Source organism: Perna viridis, chromosome 11 (assembly GCF_037379345.1).
Source record: "Perna viridis isolate PV_CMFRI_1.1 ecotype Kerala chromosome 11, ASM3737934v1, whole genome shotgun sequence".
NCBI lineage: Eukaryota > Metazoa > Mollusca > Bivalvia > Mytilida > Mytilidae > Perna > Perna viridis.
This window is the reverse complement of record NC_142455.1, coordinates 27,548,278-27,561,182: the sequence shown is the minus strand read 5'-3', so window position 1 is coordinate 27,561,182 and position 12,905 is coordinate 27,548,278. Positions and strand designations below refer to the sequence as shown.

Genomic DNA, 12,905 nt, shown 5'->3' with positions numbered 1-12,905 from the left:
GTAAGGTGTATAAAATGTCCGTTTTACTTACTTGGGTATTGAAGTTTTTTTATTATGCAGTGAAGAAAAACTACAATAAATGTGGAATGGGAAACCACCGTGTTTGTATAGTCAAGAATTTGTGTGGTAAAATCATATCAAATGGTAATTCCAAGGATTTTTGGCAATCCAATTTAAGAAAGTACATATACAGATATGAATGGATTCAATGGATATGAGACTACATGAACCCATTTGGTGGAAATCTTGTTTACTTCGTTTTACGACCTCAATTTAAGCATGGTTGAACATTTTCAAGCATAATATATGTAGATAATATTTAAGTATAATTATATTGAATTCATATTTCAAATTAATAAGTTATTTAACTTCTCCTCAGGTTTAAAAGTAATGTATTTAACATGTCATAAAGCTATGATTAAATGCATTGAAAAATCAAAGAGTGAAGTCTCCTAAGTCGCTGATCGTCAAATATTCTATGCCACTGATTTTGGCTTGCTTTCAACATCCGACATGGCACGAATGCGATATGCTCTAAAATCGGGTGACTTCCGCTAGAATCCTGGTTCCCTTGTTCCGAATAATCTTTCGTAACCGTGATGACCCGATTTATTTTTTCAATCAAAACAACTGGTTACCAGGAAGTGCCGGTAATGTTTTCGTTCCGCAAGTTATAACGAGCCCCTTGTGGTATAAAACCACTATTAAAAGTCCCATTACTTTCTATGTTGAATTAAGCAATTTTCATGATCCCAATCTTTTTTAAAGTTTGTTAAAATGAACTTTAACAGGTTTTATCATAGAGGGGACCCTTTAAAGACTCTCTCATAAAATTTGCAGCATACCTTTAATGGCTTTTAAGAAAGAACGGTGAAGTGAAAGTAGACAGGTACTAAAAATACTACTTTCCTTTTGGAAATTTGACAAATCAATAGGCTTAAGATCTAAACTCTAACAAATTATTCTCTACATCGGAGTTTAAAACTGTTGTTTTTCATCTTTTAATGTAAACTTCCTGTTCTCGTAAAAGAAAATAACACACGCAGAACAAGTGTGAAACATTTAAGAGGTACATTTTCATCTCTTATGAAGCTAGAATTGACAGTTGTACAGCACCGATCAACAGCTTAATGTGGAGTAGTAATATAATTATGCAAATCATATGCTTAAATACAGTACTGAAATTACGAGTGCAAGAAGTCATTAACAATATTAGCGACTTAATAAATACGCAGGGTGATATTTCTGTAATAAATACATCAACCAAATGTTCCGATCCTTTCAAACACTGCTCTTGTTGCATGGGTTTTCAGAAACTTAATTGTCAAAAATGTTTAAAGTTGTCGGGATGACATAATTGTATTTTCGACATGTTTCTGATATACATGTATCTAATGAAAAGTTATTTAAAGCTTGTTTACGCAGAAGAAAAAGCCAGTTTATGGGGCAGATCTGGACATTTGAAAAGGATGTTGCAAGAACGAAAGAAAAGAGGGTTCTTGATCATGATTAATTTTGTTCATTTTCACAAACGTCGACAAAAAATTAACAAAATTTTCCAACAAAAGGGTAGTTTCAAACCACGGAACCCCCTGAATCACCCACTGGGTTTCAAGCTATCAATTTTATATTACAAATAATGTAAAGGATCTTTGTGACAAGGAAGCATTTCAATACTTCAAAATACTTCAAATTAGAATCGGCGTCTCCTTCCTTTTCCGGTTTTTATTCATCGATTTGGTTTTGTTTCTAAAAAAGCATTAAATGTTAATAAGTATAACACACTGGCCAATGCTACCAACATCATGGCGAATTCAACACTTTTTCATCTCAATTCCGTTTTCTGTAGGTTTGTTATTAGTTGTTGAATGCTTCTTGTTGCTACACGTACTATGTTCTGTCGTATTTTTATCATGATTTCGCTTGATTTGCTCTCTAATATCTCATACACTCAAAAAAAAAACGAATTTCAAAAGGATTTTTCAAAGGTTTATTCCTTAAAAACTAAAGCAAACTTAGTATTTTTGATTGTTGTGTAATATTTTACTATCATCTCCCTTTTACAGCTCTTTCGTGTCATTCTTTTTGATATTTTTTTTCTGTAAAAATGGGTTGGTTTCATTTAACTACTTAAGTAGTTGTGTTTAGCATTCTGATTTAGTTTGTGTAAAAGTAGTTGGAGTAAGTAAACTAATAAAGAAAAGCAGTATTTTTTACTAGTACGATGGTTATTTAAAAAATGATAAACAACTAAGTTGCAATAAACAAAAGATGAAATATACATGTAGGTTAATCAAGTTGAAAGACAATGGTAGTATTAATATTACGTTTAGTATGATGAATTACGTAAAATCAACCTTCAATTCTATTTTTAGTCTTATGATTAAACTGTAATTATAGGTAATGTTACATCTTAACTCATTGATGCTTCACTTACATGTGTGAATAAATGCGTCTTGCGTTATTTACGTCATTTCTAAACGTTCCGTACGCGTAGTCTTCGAATGTTTAAAATATTTGACTTGAGGAAACTGTAAAAAAAGGTTAAGTGAAGACAATTTTCATTGACAATGATCTTCAGTCTCAAACAAGTTGACTAATATAATACTTAGTAGATATTTTGCTGCAAAAGCATACACGTCATGTGAAAGCCCCAGTTCTTCCAGTTGATATGTATACATGTAGCCAAACAAAAATGAGAGACTATTGGAGCCATATTTCCCTTGCAACAAATACTCAGACATGTAAATTGTAAATACATCTAGTAATGCAGGTAGTATAAATCCACGAAATTTTATGACAAGAACAGTTGATTCACGCTGTCGATATTACCCCGACATGTCGGGCAGAATTTTTTTGTCATCTGTATTGCTTTAGCACAGTCCATACAGGTTGTGTGTCCACATGGTATAATTACGGCATCTCTGTTATTTTCTAAGCATATAGGACATTCTTTTGATGATTCCTGTAATTACAAAACACATTACATATATGAAAGCATGGTCGAAATCTAAGTTTTGTTTCTACAAATTAAGCATGGTGTTTTATCGTGTGTATTAACAAAGACTTGTTGAAATAATTGATTTGAACAGGTTATTTTTCGATGAATATATTTGGTAATATAATAACCAGTAGAACTTTTTTTCACATAAACGGTGAGGTCATGGGGTCAAATTTGATATGATATGGTAGAAGGATTAGATTGACTGCCAATTGGTTCTTTGACAAAGGCTTCAAGTGGGAAATATAACGTCAGCACTGACACTACAATGAGACATATCCGCCCCAACTTAACCTGGAAGTTTTTTGTTTTTTTTTCATAAGTAATTTTACACTATATGTTTGTTTTGCGTGGCTTTTTTATATTAATCACATCTGTTTACAGCGTACCCGTGTATCGTTAATTTGTGATTTATCTCCTATTTTCTTAATTCGTGCCATAGAAACTGAAGTCTCATATATTTTTTATGTATATTTCCCTTGGGTTCTAAACATGCTTAAGGGATTTCAGTAGTATCGAAGTGACACACTGACTAACTGCCTGGAAATAAAAGTGACCTAATTTTGAAGCAACGAATTTATATACATTCGATGACAGAGATGTACCTCTTCCTGAGAATCTGATTGGATATTGGATTTCTCTGGTTGTTGCGGAGCTGATGGCAGAGTATTGGACTTCGTCTGGTTTGATTTTGATTGGTTCTGCTTGTCGCTAGTAGCAACTGGATGAACTGGTACGGCTGTCTTTTCCATTTGACCCCTGTAGGGTTCATTCTGTGCCTTGTTTCGACCTTGACCGTGATTGCCAAGAGATATAAATTCTTGACCAGTGTCAACAGATGATCTTGTGAACTTAGAATCCGAGCATCCCATTGTTTAATCAATATCTTTAAGTCACATGTACTAAGTATAACATTTTTTTACGTCTACGTCACAAAAAGTAACTCAAAACGAATTAATTTCATAAACATGCAGTACATTAATTATATTACTCCGATATAATTAGATTAAATGTATAGTTAAAAATAACACTTGTTGCACGATATAAACGTAAAATGGTATAATTACATTGCCTTTTCATCTTGTAAAATCCTTTAAATCATGACAAATAAGTTATATCCAATAGAGATTACTAACTTCAACACCATTCACTGTAACACACATTCTTTGAATGCATTTGTTCATAAATACTTGTGTCCAATTCATATTCAATTATTACGCCTTAGTTCTGAATGCCTCAGCATTTTTTGTTCTGCTGTCGTTACAAAATTACAAACATAAACAAATCAATATTCCATTTAAATAATATATTTACACAATGAATGGCGATATGGATTTTCATTCTTACTTAACGGTGTTATTGATAAGATTCGAATGACTGGCTTTTCTGTATTATTTATGAAAACAGAATGAAATTTAACCCCTACTTCGAATCATTATCGTTATAAATATAACAGTAAGTGAAAAAGGTATAAGCTTCCTGAAAGTTTAAGGACATTTTTGGAATAGAACCAGTTAGGTTAAAAAGTAAAAAAATATCTACCATTAGGTTTGACTTGCAACTTAGAACATTCACAGCTTCTGAAACTGAACTTTCCACTTTTCCGCTTACAGCTACAAATGATTGTTTGCCTAAAGAGACAATTGCTCCTAACAAACCAAAACATTCGTAATAAACATAGAATTGTAACTGCTAATTTTTTACGTTGAAAACTGTAATCATAGTAAAATTTCACTAAAGGTTCATCATTATCTTTGTTTGTACTCAGAGTAAAATTTCTGGTGAAATTAAGCCCATATTAAATCGAAAAAAACAACAGGAAACTTGCAAAAATATGGTTTGACGCACGAGGTCAAAGGAACAACAGACAACAGTTGTATAACAGGAATGATAAAGAGGGACATTAATTAATCAGAAAAGTAATTTTCTCACGTGACAAAGAGGTATAACAGTCATAAGAATGAGAAAGAGGGAAACTTAGTTATTGTCCTCTCTGTCTCATTACCTTATATAACGGATATCAATCTAACGCTATGGGTAATGATCCATTAATTCTGATTCTGATATCTTTATTTCTGTTACTACAATTCAAACAATCATTTACAGAATATATACGATACGTGTTTCTAGAACAATAAATGAATGTTCATAGAACTTGTGTCTGAATGATTTGCCAGTTTATAAACGGCTTGAAGTTGGTCATGTTCCTATTTACCATTTTAACAATTAATTATAGTGGATTGATTTGACCTGGAAAATTGTTCCTCTACACATGTGACATGGTAGTCCATACGACATCAAATATATACCACATACGTAACACAGCGCGTGCATACATGGTATAATTACAGCATCACTTTCCGCGTCTGCACAAATTGGACATGTTCGGACTGTAGATTCCTGCTGTGCCTGAAAACAAATTTGAAACTTTCGTAATAATTTCTTGACTAATTCATTGCTTAAAGATGTCGAAAAGATGCTGATCATGGTATAATGGGAATATTTTCATATTGCCATATTGCTGCACCATTTCCGAATATTCAGTTTTAACTAAAACATTTCGCTCATACATGTACATTAGCTTATATCATAACCCTACAAAATAGATCTATTTCATTTTTAAGTTTTTTTCGCAAAGGGTTCAGGGTTACGACTTAAGTGATCCCTCTAACTTAATTTTACTTTTTATTTGTTCTAATTTGTAATGTGTTTGAGGTTCGCCTTTTCTTTGACATAAGAAGAGTTCTTGTCATTTTAAATGATTTTTTTTAGATTTGAAATATACTGCACAAGAAAATATTCTAAAGATACTCACAGCAGAATGCTCGGCTTGTATTACAGATCTTGACGATTTCGCACTTGGCGGACCAGACACATTGTTTGATGTGTCCTGTTGATTGCCCGTAGCGACGGGGGTAGGCTGTCTGTTCAAACGACGAGAAGCGCGTGGTGGTGTACTTTGTCGGACTTGATTAGTTACATTAGTTACCGGCACCACCTGGTTATTTTGTTGAGCACATGGTGTTGCTGAACGCCCTGGTGTGCTATGGCGAGAAACTGGAACAGGGGTCGTCTGTGTGATTTGCTCATGACGAGATGGCAATGACGACGCCGTAGATGACCTAAGTGAACTATATGTTGTTTGAGATTGCACTGGGGAGTTATTGTATGACCGTTGTTGAGACTCGTCTGTTTGGAGCGTCAAATGTTCATTTCTTATTGTAGCTTGTCTAGAAGTTTTGTTGGCCTTCTTTACATCCTAGAAAAAGAGAATCTATTCTTAATGCATGATATCGTGAATAAGAAAATATGACTGCTTCGTTTTTGAGGTGGTTGAAAAGTGACAACCTTTGGACTTAAAGTACTTGAAATGCTTAAGCTTGAGCTATATTTAACACGAGAAAAGTGTACATCGAATATTTCTGACCAGAATGGTGAAAAAAAGATTAAGTCAATTAAAAACAAGTGCAACATCTTCCACCATTTTCACTACATATTTTAATATGTGAAAATCATATGTAATGGCTTCGCTATGTCGACAACGTAGTATGTGCGTTGATTACTGTCCAGATGCACTGAATACATTGCAGTAATAAGCAAAATCAGCGAAGCATTTTGATACATGGTTGTCGGTTCAATTCTTTCGTGACTCTTATACGCTCTCTAGAGACACATACATATAAATCTTATATACTAAATTGAAACATACCTTTTCTTTCGTCATCAAATTTATCTTTATCCTGTGTGTGGTGGGATCTTTCATAAATTTTCGAAAGGAAAAGTTTTCCCTCGGTACAACTTTAGATTTTCCATTTCCAAGACATGAATCATACATGCTTAAATTTCCTCTGAAGTTCTTGCCACGTGGAAAATATATATTTTGCAACTGTTTTAAGACCTCATCGTATGTTGCAGTATTTGAGAGAGTTATATCCCCTGTTGGTATTTTATGGAATTTGCTACTTCTAACTTGATAGTAGACATTATTCCGTTTTGAGAAGTCTTTCCATCCATGAGAAACAACTATCGAATCTAAACTAACAGTCCTATTTGATGACCGTTTGACCGGAGAAACAGACACACAGGAAACTTCCTTAAAATGTAAATAAAATTCGATTAGTTTGAATGTAGATAAATGTTATCATTAATATAAGGTAGTTATGTTGATATCCGTTGTTAAAAAAAAAAAATACAAAGCAAAAACAAAACAAAAAAAAGAAGCAACGTATTGGTATCTCATTAACTTAAATTTCGACGATTCTAGTGAGCACAGATACCCTCACTTCTTTGATATAAAAGGTCTCATTAACTTACATTTCGACGATTCTAGTGAACACAGATACCCTCACTTCTTTGATATAAAAGGTCAAATAAATTACCTCAACGAAACTTGGTTCTGAATATTCTACTGAATGGTCTGTTATTTCTGTATCATTCTGAAACAAAATTAAATGATATTGTTGTACATTGTAATAGGGCTGTTGTAAGGTACCAATTTCCAACGGAGAGAAAACATAAATTGCGATTACAAGCGAAACGATGAAATCATAGCTATTATAAATTCGGAATTTTCTTTGTGTGTGTGAACTACTTCTTTCATTTTTTATCTTTCTGGGCTTGAAATGTTATAGTGCTTTGTTAGTTAGCACTATATTGTTTCTTACCCTTTTTTCATTGAATTGTTTCCACAATTAAACATCACTTAAATGACAAATATCAATTGAGCAATAAATTTTATCTAACTTTCTTTAAATAAATACTTCCTTCCATTAACATTTCAAAATTAAGAATATCTTTACCTGTTTAGTTTGTGGTCGTCGTGCTATCAACTGTTTTAACAACCCAAGCTGTTGATTTGCTATAGATGCATAAATATAAATGATATATTTTTATCGAAGCAAGATAATTTGATTTGTACGAATAATTATTAGGTTAACATTCAAGGGTTTATCATTTCTTAACTCCGTCAAATAACGTGTGCAGCCTTTGTACACGAATTCATTAATGACATCACAACAAAGTATTTGCCTCTTTCAGCTTCTTTTAACCATCATTCTTTATAGTAAAGCTGAATTGATCAACTCGGCGGGTGTTTCTAGAAAAGCAGAGGACGCTTACCCTACCGGTGCACCTGGTCCATGCTCCCAGTTTTTAGTGTAGTCCGAGTTGCTCATTTACTTTTGTTACTTTGTATGTATGATTTTAGTTACTTTATGTTCTTTGTTATGTATGTCTGTTTTCCATGTCTGGTCTTTGTCCCTGGATTACATTCTTTTGATTACCGCTATAACCTTGGTTACTCTTTGATTACCGCTATAACCTTGGTTCTATTGATTAAAACATTCGTATACTAAATAAAATGTTAATAAACGTCATTGTTTTAATTCCATTCATATGTTCTCTCATTGATTTTGTTTGTTGTTGTAAGTAGAGATTTTGTGTTTTCTCTGTTCATACAATAGCTTTTTAGTACCATATTATTTGTATCAGTAATAACTTCGCGATTTTAAAACAAATTTTACTGCATTAAAACACAATTCAACCAATTATTTTGTAATTATTTTTTATATAGTTTTACCTTCATCGGGCAACGTTGTTTCGTAACTTTGTTTCACTATTTCATGAAAAAAAAATATTAATTGACAATTAACATTGGTTAAATGAATTTCATTCATATTTGGCGGGCGTGAAAAAAAAATTGTTTTTCTAAAATAGTGTGGATAGCTGGCTGTTGATAATTACACGGTCAATATGTGGAAAATGAATTTATGTTTCCTTCCAAAAATAATCCCTTTTTCACTGTTTCTATCATTTGAAGATACGTTGTCATAAAAAAAAAAACAAAACAAAACAAAACAAAAAAACAAACAACTAATACGTACAAAACTGATATAATTTTGAAATAAAAATCAACAAAAGTTAACCAAAAATTAGTTTGTTAACATTGTTTTTCTTTCGTTTTCTGTATAGGATTTATTGTTAACAATATCGCCTTATTAAACATACAATGTATTATTTTGTGCCTTTTCTGTTGTTTAACTGTTTTGGATTGGTTTGGTTTGTTTTATTTTTACGAATTACGAGAGAAAAATATTGAACCTCTATAAGAGGTTCACAAGCAACACTTTTATTGGACAGTGACCATTCGTTTTTCTTGGTATATCTCGAGATCTTGAAATTAAATAGAAAATGCATGTTGACAACTTGACAAATTGTCTTTATGTCTATATTGATTAGTACTTAAAATGTAACTTTTAGGCGGTCTGCTTACTTTTATTTCCTTCCATAATCCATTCTTCTCCATCAGCCAGTATCATTACATTACTGTTTGCAGGGAGGAACTCAAAGCTTTCCTCATCTACCTCCATGCCATCCTCATTGAGGACAATTTTTATAATGGTGTTTTCATCGTGATTGAGTCTCTCGCGGCCTTATAATAAAAGTAAGTTGTAACTATTACAATGATTATTTTAATGGGAAGGGACGTCCGACCAAGGAAATGATTGTTATAGATAGAGATCTAAGCGAAAACTTTAATTCCATGACTCGAAAATGTTTATGGTCATGACTCTATTCGCTACACTGCTCCATCGGATCAAATTGATACAGGGAAGATAATAAAAACTTATAGAAGGGTCTGAAAAATTGCCAACGATCCTACGAGGTGGAATGACCCGGCCAGCGAAAGCTAGATTTTTATATACCCTAGTTGGCCGAGTGGTCTAGGGCGCTGGACTTAGTGCAGGCGGTGTTGCCATAGATGTCACAGCGGTACGAGTTCGAGTTCCGCGGAGGGAACGACCAAACATTTGCATCGCAAATTTGACAGTTCTAACATCGTTGGGAATTTTTCAGACCTTTCTATACGTTTGCATAATTTCCCTGTATCAATTTGATCCGATGGAGCAGTGTAACGAATAGAGTCGTCACATTCTTAGACGTTTGTATGATATTGATTTGTTGTGACATGCATCATTAATTTGATCTTCTATCCTACATAATAACACCTAAATGAACTGTCCTGTACTGCCATAAATCGTGTACTAACTTACAGCCCTAGACTAATCCTACAAGGAGGTATGACTCGGCCAGCGAAAGCTATATTTTCATATAGCCTAGCTGGCCGAGTGGTCTAGGGTGCTGGACTTTGTGCAGGCGGTGTTGCCATAGATGTCACAGCGGTACGAGTACGAGTCCCGCGGAGGGAACGATCAAATATTTGCACCGCAAATTTGACAGTTCTTGTTGTGAATTTTTCAGACCCTTGTATATATATATATATATATATATATATTTCCTTTTAGAAAAAAAAATCTTTAAACATTTTCATGTTTTAATTATAATCTACGACACACCATTTGCTCAATACAGGTATTACTGACATTGCTTTTATAACAACTTTTCATGAAGTACCAAGGAAAATACATACATTTATCTAACAAATCTTGGTATGATGCCACCGCCAATAACTTTCTGATTTGTCTGTCTGCTGAGTACACTTTTAACGGCATCGATGCCTTGACTATCGGCCTCTGCATTATCATTAAAATGTTAATCTCAAAATCATAACAGTTCAATCAGACTAAAGTACGAGGACATTTTATTGTTCACTACTGAAAAGTGTTTAATAAACTAGTTACTTTTCATCATTAAAAAATTGTAAATAATGCATGTGTTCCATCTTATATCTTGTATGTATTTATTTTTTATTATTTTTGTGTTATTGTTTGACAACATGTTTGTCGCTGTTCACTTTTAGTCATTTAATTAATTGAATATGTGTGTAGTGTTTAAAGTCTTGTTAATTTTTAAATTGTGGAATAATGACATAATGATAAGATTTTATATCTGTGAATGCAACTGTAACTAATTTCCTTAATTTTCAAAGAGGAGACTTCTTCAATTTTTGTTTTCATTTCTCTCTATGAGGAAATATTTTTTGTGAAATAAAACACTTATTCATGTTCCTCATTTTCGAAAAAATATTGTAGCACGGGTGTTTCAATTTGTCAGCAAATTTATATTAAATTGTTTTTTTTTTTCAAATAAATTTCTCGTTTCGTGGTTCTGCTGCTATTTTGTATTTGCTTTTATTTTACCATACTTTATATTGTTCAGTTTTGCTTGCAATTTGATGAATGTTTTTGTTGTTTTGTTTTGTTATTGTTTTTTTTTTTGTTATAAATAATTGTAAACAACAATACGTACAGTTTGAACACATTCTTCCTCTCTTTGTGCATTACTGTGCTGCTCATATGTTCCCGAATTATCCACTGTCTTTTCTGCTGCTTCGTCGATTACATCGTCAGTATTACTTGAAGATGGCACTACTTCATTTTGATGTTTTTCCAATTTAGATGACGAATGAACACTTTCAGTGTCTTTATCGGAAGTAGTATCCACATTGTCTTGATTGTTTAGTCCCACGCTTTCTGTTTCCATATCTGAGTTTGAGTTTATAGTCTCGCGTGAAAGTGATAATCGTTCGGGAATGGGACTGTTCCTCTGCCTCAAATGTTGATTCTGATTTTGCGGAATGAATGCAAATTGCATGCCCGTGTCCACGACGGATTCAGTGGAACTACTACAGCCCATTTTAACTATTATCACTTCAAATGAAGTAAAAATCACTTAAAACTTGTTTATTTGAGTCATATTCTCCATACTAATAATTAAAATATTCCAAAATATACTTTAATTAACTTGTTAACTATCCCCTTGACAGTCATGTCATGATTCTCTATAAATTGATACACACAGAGTGAAAAAGACAATTATAGCATCGACATTTTTCTCTTGAAGTTCATTTAAGACATATTTAAAATAATTTCAAAGTGTTGTTCTGACATCCATGTTTCTATCCTGATCGTATTTCAGCCGAATATCGAATATTAAATTGTAAAAGTCGCACGCGTGCCTTGGGGTTCAAAATGTGAATCCGTATGTGTTTTTATTTAATAGAAACAACGTAATATTCGCCTTTTGTTTTTATCGTGCCTATGTTTCGAAGATAATGGTTCAATAATCTTTTATTTCAACCCATTGGGCCAATTTACACAAAAACAATAGAATGGCATAATACGTACAAGTATCTTCGGTCTTCTTTATATATTAAATTACTCTTACTTTAGAATTATACTTCGAATGTTAAAGCACCACACTTTACCCAATCATACTGTCCTGTAGTGTGAAAATTTCCTAGTCGTTCATTAAGCCTTGAGCCGACATTTTTCATCTCGGTAGATTTTTGTCTCTTTGGCATGTTCACTATATCCAATACAACCAGATACAAGTTTCAAAATGTGTACTCCGAATGGAAAGTGTATAAGGAATGATCGACCCAAAATAACATTTATCCTGAGGATGTTCCTTTTGTCAACAATAAATTTTAAAAAAGAATAATAAAAGTCAATTGAAAGGAGATAGTTCTGTTGTCAAATTATTGAGATTTAAAAATACAGAAAAGTATGGAGCTAGATTTAGTCCGGATTTATTGCATTTTTACATTGAAAATGTTTTCTATACAATGTTTTGGTTTTGTTTGTTTGTTTTTTTTTTTTGAGTTTCTGTTAATTTCTTATATTGAGCTTTCAATTCAGGCCGTTACATGTATTGGTGATTATTAACAGAATATAATAGTATTAAAACCTATGATTTCTCAACACTGTATATTTCTACTCCCCATACTTAGTGAAAATCCGGACTAAAAAACATTATACATCGTTGTTTCTTCAAAACGATGGTACACCTAGATACAAATATATAGTTCTTGGTTGATATTCCTCATACTTTGTAAAAAAATAATTCTAAATTATCTTCAAATATACAGAGATGTTTTCAAAATGATGGAAATTTTTATCGACAACATATTTGTCCAGTGTGTGGACGCGTTTTTTAACAAACA

The 12,905-nt window shown here is 32.7% G+C and overlaps 1 protein-coding gene across 1 annotated transcript; it reads right to left on the bottom strand.

Annotated features, from left to right (window-relative positions):
- Positions 1–2,198: 2,198 nt before the first annotated feature.
- Positions 2,199–11,970, bottom strand: LOC148603570 (uncharacterized). Its single transcript, XM_088551453.1, has 11 exons — positions 11,210–11,970; positions 10,431–10,533; positions 9,273–9,431; positions 8,580–8,615; positions 7,801–7,859; positions 7,381–7,479; positions 6,711–7,094; positions 5,817–6,260; positions 5,234–5,410; positions 3,607–3,873; positions 2,199–2,965 (listed from the first exon to the last, which is right to left on the bottom strand). Exons 1-11 carry the CDS (start codon positions 11,594–11,596, stop codon positions 2,795–2,797), a joined length of 2,286 nt encoding a protein of 761 aa, XP_088407579.1. The 5' UTR covers positions 11,597–11,970; the 3' UTR covers positions 2,199–2,794.
- Positions 11,971–12,905: the final 935 nt, after the last annotated feature.